General features: G+C 39.2%; 1 protein-coding gene across 4 annotated transcripts in view; it reads left to right on the forward strand.

Moving 5' to 3' along the window:
* Nucleotides 1–7,500, forward strand: part of LOC113823114 (multiple epidermal growth factor-like domains protein 6) — a 364,493-nt gene that overhangs the window by 50,522 nt on the left and 306,471 nt on the right. The window contains exon 1 of one of the 4 annotated variants that reach the window (XM_070136013.1): nucleotides 5,470–5,505. The exons of the other annotated variants lie outside the window; for them this stretch is intronic. Coding sequence (XP_069992114.1) covers nucleotides 5,489–5,505 — 17 coding nt within the window. The 5' untranslated portion in view covers nucleotides 5,470–5,488. Of the gene's footprint in view, nucleotides 1–5,469; nucleotides 5,506–7,500 lie in introns of those variants that run through there. 4 annotated transcript variants of the gene reach the window in all.

A 7,500-nucleotide genomic window follows, 5' to 3' on the forward strand; every position in this document is an offset into this window, starting at 1 on the left:
ATGTTTATCTTATCGTCTGCTCTCCGTTTTTTTCTCTTTATCGCTGTGTTTCTCTATCTGGCTGAGTGTCTTTTCGTTTGTTTGTCTGTCTGTCTGCCTTCCTCTCTCTCTCTCTCTATCTCTGTCTCCCTCACTCCCTCCCCCCTCTCTCTCTAGCCCTCTCTGTCTCCCTCTCTCCTTCCCCCCTCTCTTTCTCTCTCTCCTCCCCCCCCCCTCCCTCTCACTCTTGTTCTTTTCTTCCTCTTCTCTCCCTTCCCTTTCCTTCCTCCTACCTCCCCCCGTCTTTCTTCCACTTCCTCCTCCCCTCTTCCCTCTTCCCTCCTCCCTATTCTCCATTTCCCTTTCCTCGCTTTTCCTACTTTCAGCTCTCAAAGCCCGCCTCTCTCGCCCGAACCCAAACAAGCATCCCCAAACTTGTACTCTGTTCCCCGCCAAGCACAACACCGTAAGACTGGCAGTCACCGAGCCCTTGTGATGCATTGACAGGGGAGAGGTGGGGGATGGGGAGGGGGAAAGGGGAGGGGGAAAGGGGGGGAGGGGGAAGGAGGGGGAAGGAGGGGAGGGGGAGGGAGGGGGCTAGTGCCTGCGGTAATGTAAACAAATGAGCGCGAGTGAGAAGTAAACGCATGGGCGGGATTGAGACCTCGCCTTTGAGAGTATTCAGATTATCCGTAATATGGGTTTTGATATACATCGTTTCCCTGAAAAGCTTAAGTGCAAGTACAAACGGACCATTTATACTGACACATTGCACTCTGTAAGTCTGCATTCTCTGACAAATCTACCCCCCCCCCCTCCCGCACACACGCCGTGGAATATTCAATTGAATTTAAGAATAAATGAATGTTTAGAAACATTGCTTCTCTCTCTCTCTCTCTCACACACACATACACAAAACACGTACACGCACACACATTTCCATACCTGTTATACATACACATGATATAGGTATGCTTATATATACAAATCGATATATTATAGATAAAAATGTAATAATAATAATGATAACTTTGAACCTAGACCCGAATTCCATCCTCATGTCCATTTACATCTAAATAAAGAAGGAAAAATATTCTTGTTCCTAATCGCCTTAGAAAAAAAATAATCCAGCTTAAGAGATTACTACATAAACATAGTCATTTTACTCGTCTTTTAGAGATTACACAGATTTTTAATGTGATAAAAATAACAGAGTTTTTAGTGGCTATTATAAGCGAGCCGCGGAACTGACGCCTCGCCCGTGCCTTGGGTTACAAATCCATCCTCGGAGCTGCTAAGGTGCGATATGTGACGATAACGCGGGCGTGTCTTTAATGCACCGGTAATCTGACCTGTCGAGTGAGGGCGCCCGCTGCTTCATGGGATGATGCAGACGCCGCCAGGAGGCGACATCTGCTCCCTTCCTTTGGGCCTTCAAGTCTCCGGAGACGTGAGCATGATATTGAAAAGAAAAATGCAAGGACTGTCGACGACGAAGCGGTGACTCGAACCGTGAGTGAGGCTTCGCTGTTTCGAACACAAGAGAGCCTTTCGACCTGCAGCGGCGCCGCGACTGACGCAGGGGGGTTATAGGTGTCACATTTCTTATCTTTGCCGCAGCTTCAAAAGCGTTCTCCGTCCTCTCCCATAAACATATCGGATGGCGGGCTGGACTGATAAAGGGAGCACGTAGATAACACTATTCATATTTATGGAGTGCGTTTAAATTTCTGGGAAACATTCCCGCAAAATGAGCATGTCTATTCCAAGCGCGAATTACACGTATGTCGCTGGCAGAAGTTCTAGCCAATAATTTTAATGCTAAACCTTATTTAGCCTTCAGAGAGTTTGTTTACCCGAGTTGGAGTTACATTAAGTTACAGGAGAAGCTGCCAACAGCCTGTCAAATACGGTTAACGTGGAGTTTGGTTTCTACTTACCAGTCCAGATTCTGAGAAGAGACGTTCTTAAAAAAGTCAAATTTTAGGTGACGGTGAGATGTTAGCACTGTTATTACTTTTCTTGTACTTATTCAATAATAATAATGGTAATGATAATAATAAAATGCATAACAAATGTAATTTTAATGGACTTCATTAAGCAAAATATATTCACCAAGAAAGAGCACTGATATATAGAAAGAATTATTTGGAACTGAAATATCTGAGACATTTCCATTTATACTTTACTATTTTCATTTATTTGTTTATTATATTTATTTATTTATTTATTTTAATTAATTTATTATTATTTTTTTACAAATTTGCTCTAGTAATACATGTATATGCGATAAAATAACGTTGAGCCCAATATTCCCTAGTTGTTCGCAGATCAGGTCATACCTCTATAGAAGGAGGAAATAAGTGAAGAATAAAATAAGTATAAAAAGAATAAAGGACAAAAACATGAGTAAAGCAGAACCCGGAACCACTGAATTGCAGAGCCGACCCACCCATATAGCAATGGCAGAAACTGTTGGAAAAAGGAATGCACCTTTTGTATGTGAATGGAGAGGTCGCCTTTGACACCTGAATTCTTTCGGATGTCCAGATTCTGGCTGTATCAAATGAAAAATCCTGGATGATGTTGTGTGTGTGTGTGTGTGTGTGTGTGTGTGTGTGTGTGTGTGTGTGTGTGTGTGTGTGTGTGTGTGTGTGTGTGTGTGTGTGTGTGTGTGTGTGTGTGTGTGTGTGTGTGTGTGTGTGCGCGCGCGCGTGTAAATGAGGTTGACAACTATGTTTCCAAGAGATTAGGGACATTTTGGCTACAGCTAAGTGCGGGTTATATCATACTCCACATTATTACTACCACTAGATCCAGGGCTGTTTTTGTTTTACCCATAAACGCATGAATCTCAAACAATGAAGAGAATAGAAGAATCTTCGTAATAGGACACGCTAATAGTCCGTCAGAACGCATAGTCTGTATTGTATAGATAAAGAATATTAAAATTGATTTCCTGAAGTTCGTTTCCATTAAATAGCGAAGAGATTTAGGTTTTCAAGGTACATATTGTGTGAGTAGTATCTGTGACAATATTTATGAATTATCTATATTTATTTTCCACCGTCCAGCGAGAATATATGAGCGCCAAGTGCCCTTCCTTTTGAGATTTAAAATTCATAGGCCCACGCGGAGAGAACCCTCAGACTGATGTGAGGAAGATAACCAATGACATTACTATATATTCCTTCAAAAGAAGAAAAAAAAGGAAAAGAAAAGAAAAAAAAGAAGAAAATGTCCATTTCGTCGGATTTATTTTTCATTCTTTAATCATTAATATTATTATCATTTTTAGCTGGTTGTTGCACATTTGAGCAATATTAGCAACAAATGCTGCACGTATGGGTGTACTTCATTTCTCCTATCTCCTTAATAAGAATAATAGATATACAAAGACGAGGATATGTTACTGCTGCTTCTGCCACTAATGGTGCTAGAAAGGACAGTTACAGCAGCGATGATGATGATAGTGATGACTATGACTGTAAGGATGATGGTAATGAAGATGAAGATAATGATGAGGATGACGGTGATGGTGATGATGATTGATGATTAGTGATGATGATGATGATAATGACAGTGATGGTAAATGATGATTTTGATTGATGATTGACGAATTATGATGATGATACCAATGATGATGATAATGTAGATAATGATACCGAGGCGAAAATAATCAGTCCTAAGATATTTATTACAACAACAATAAATTAATGGAAACTAACATAAACTAATAAAAACGGAACGAGTTGAGTAAGATTAAATCTTTTCGTTTATTTTTCAGCCAAAACACCTCCACAGTTTTTTTTGTAGTTCACAGATGTTAAGAAAGAAAGAAAGAAAGAAAGAAAGAAAAAAAAAGCGCTGGGCTCTTTATCTAATTTGTCGTTGCAGTCATTAGTATTTCATCATTGTTATCATATTATTATCATCATTATTCTTATCACTGTCATTATCATTATTATTGTTATTACTATTGTTATCATCATTACCATTATCTTGATGATGCTGATAATAGCGATGATGATAATACTGATACTGATGATGATGATAATAATAATAATGGTAATGATAATAATTATTATATTAATTACCATTATTATTATTCTCATTCCTATTATCATCAGTATTATTACTATTATCATCAACATTATTATTAGCGTTGCTGCTGTTATTGTAAATAGTGTCATTATTATCGTTATAAGAATGATTATAAATGAACACACACACACACACACGCACACGCACACGCGCGCGCACACACACACACACACACACACACAAATATATATATTCGTGCGCATATGTCTACGCGCCTCTCTTTCTGCTCCTGCAGCTCCTCTCCCTCGTCTTTGAACAAATTCGAGGATATCATCGCCCTAACTAATTTAGCTGTAATCTCAGTACACACACACACAAAAAAAAAAAAAAAGGAAAGAAAAAAAGGAAAGAAAAAAGAAAAGGAATCCAGCGCCCATAATTTTTCGCATCTTGACAAACAACGCCACACTCACCGACCTTAAATCAAGCAAGAAGGGCTATGTTTCAGTTCTCGTGTGTGAGTAAGAACGCGACATACTTCACAGATGCCACAACACTCTGAGTATGTTTATCCTTTGCACTAAAGAAGAAAGAAAGAAGGAAGGAAAGGAAGAAAGAAAGAAAGAAAAAAAAAGCTCATATAAATCTTTTCTATAAAACACACAAACACAAACATTAAAGGATTCGTTTAGGTATCCCACCGGGGTCTCGGTTGTTTTTGTTTTATGATGAACTTATTTGTATTTCTTTGTTTTCATAATGAGGATAACTACAAATGCGTTAAATTGTAACTATGGCAAACATAATTGCAATAGCGAAGCTCATGTTTAATGCACTTGGGCCTATAACAGTCATTATTACCCTTTTACTTGTGCTCCAAGATATTTTGTAAAGATAGAAAAAGGCAATTATTTTACATTTCTAAAGTGAATCAGATATAGCAGTAAACTGTATGTGTATGTGCTTCTCGAAGTAATAGCTTATTTTTAAATTTGAGGATAACGCCATTCTTCGAACGTCAAATTTTTCACTCGAATTCTTTCCGGTTAATGGCATAGTTAAACATATTTATCAGCGGAATGCGCCTACCATCTGCAGACGAGGCCACTTGACGTAATTTTGTCATCAAAATGTCACGTGAGAGATAACAATGTTACGTATGCAAATTCCTAACATGTGTCTTGACACGCGCGAATGAATTTCAAACGTCAGTTATGGCATTGGATCATGGAAAATTTGGTTCCGAAAGTCGCTTATTTGCCCATTGTATCATTTCTGTTCCTTTTTTTCTACCGGTACCTCTCCCCTTTTCTTTGCACAATTTTTTCTTCTTTTTCACATATGTAGACGTGTGCAAATGTTTAAACATGAATATTTCATCAGCTGTGAGTAGAAAACGTCGACGCAAATCTGCGTGCAGGTATTCGGACAAATATTTGGCTAGCCTCCCTGGGCACGCGTTCGGATGAGTCGCCATGACAGGTGAGGATAAATTTTGCGCTTGTTTACTTCCCTAATGAGTGCTTCGCGACCGAAGAGTTTCGGCAGATCGTTAGTGCTGGTACTCAACTAACGGCTGTCGCTTTATTTCGAAATAAACGCTAGCAATGAGCAGCAGAACGAAGCCCTCGAGACTTCTGGAGAAACTAACGGCTTCGTTGCAACGGTTGACTTGCGTTGCTCATTTCGACGCCGTTCCGCATCCATTCACAAAATCAGCTTTAGTCTTTCTGAAACTACAGACGGTAAGGAAAATATCGTTGTTACCCAGTGAGTTGTGAAATTTAATAGGCATTATTATATAAACAAAATCAACTCGTGTAGTGATAACTCCATGGTGATGTATAACTATCTGACATATCTATAATTTCCGATGATCAGGCTTAATGATCTGTTCATTCGTATGAGATTAAGTGATAATATCAGACACTCCAAGGAATTTTTAGGCTAATTTTGATCAGAATAATTTATCAACACTGACTACGTTTACTCGCGTGTCAAGACGAGTTAATAGGGAGGGCACTAGACCTCACTGCAGCTTTTTAGTTTTTTCTTTGTCTAGAAGATAATATCCTTTGATGTGTTTGGTATTTGATATATATTGTCCATGACTGATCCCTGCACTAGTCATGCCTTTAAATGGAGTCAAAATAAGTTTAAATCTAGGCGGGTGTATTTATTATTTTTTGTGTATTAACTTTAATTTTAATCTGTTTGAAATTGAATCATGTTTACTTCTAAACACATATTCAGAAGAGAGAGAGAGAGAGAGAGAGAGAGAGAGAGAGAGAGAGAGAGAGAGAGAGAGAGAGAGAGAGAGAGAGAGAGAGAGAGAGAGAGAGAGAGAGAGAGAGAGAGGGGGGGGGTGCATTTCAGACCGCATCTAGAGATAATATCAACAATGAAATAAATGTTATAGAAAGGAGAGCGAAATAATGAAGGTAAACAAAGCCGATGATTGTAAAGCCATGCCCAAGATTACTTCACATGTTTTTTTTCACAAGCCCGCCCCCCCCCCCCAAAAAAAAAAAAGTAGTGACAGACCGCGGTATTTTCATACACTCGCAGGAGCCTGTTGATGTATGGGACATTTAACCATGATCTATGGTACTGCCCAAGAGTTAGTACGTGACGTCATGGAACTTGTGATGATGTAACAGTGCCTGCAGGGGAGGCGGGCGAGGAGGGTGTGTGGGGGGAGAGGATTTGTGACATAGGCCTATAGCATTATGGGGGGTATTGTCAAGGTTACTGTCATATGGGCCAAGGTCCTTCTTTCGAGGCGTTTCCTGACATCTGACCTTGTTTATGGTTATTTTATATTATATATCCCTGTGGTGTGTATGTTTCTATGGCATGTCTTCTTAAAAAAAAAGGGTTTACAATCATGAATACCTATTCATAAAAACAACAACGGTAGCATTATTACATATTCCAGCAAGTTAGAAGTCTATTCCCTAGATTATTTTGCCCTCAGCTGTCCGGGGATGGAAGCGTGATGATGTCCGAAGACAAAACTTGTTTATTACTTCCAAGGTTTCTTCACCCCGAATCAGTGCTACCGGCTTTGTTGGCAGGCATCATCTTTGTGTTCAACGATTTTTTTCTTTGTATTTAAACCCTTTCCAGGAATGTCCTCGACCAGCAAAGAGTCCTAAAACGAGGTTTCAGGTCCTTAGAATTTATTATTATAATTATTTTAATCGCTTTAATGATAACACAACTACTAGAGACCAACACCAAAGCTACATTAAACTCCTGATGATATTTTCCTTTAGGGGTCATCCATAATTTTCATGATCACTAGTCTATAAAGCGTAGACTTTTGAGCACCCCCCCTTCCCCTAAATGTGTACGTTAGCGGGCGATGATGGAGGGTGATGATGGATCAAGCTCTGCCTATCTGTATGTGGATTCTTATTTTGCGATTCTTAGGAAATTTTATGAATTAAAAAAACGTCTTGTTATATTGCTTTT

This window comes from Penaeus vannamei, chromosome 21, assembly GCF_042767895.1.
Source record: "Penaeus vannamei isolate JL-2024 chromosome 21, ASM4276789v1, whole genome shotgun sequence".
Classification (NCBI taxonomy): Eukaryota; Metazoa; Arthropoda; class Malacostraca; order Decapoda; family Penaeidae; genus Penaeus; species Penaeus vannamei.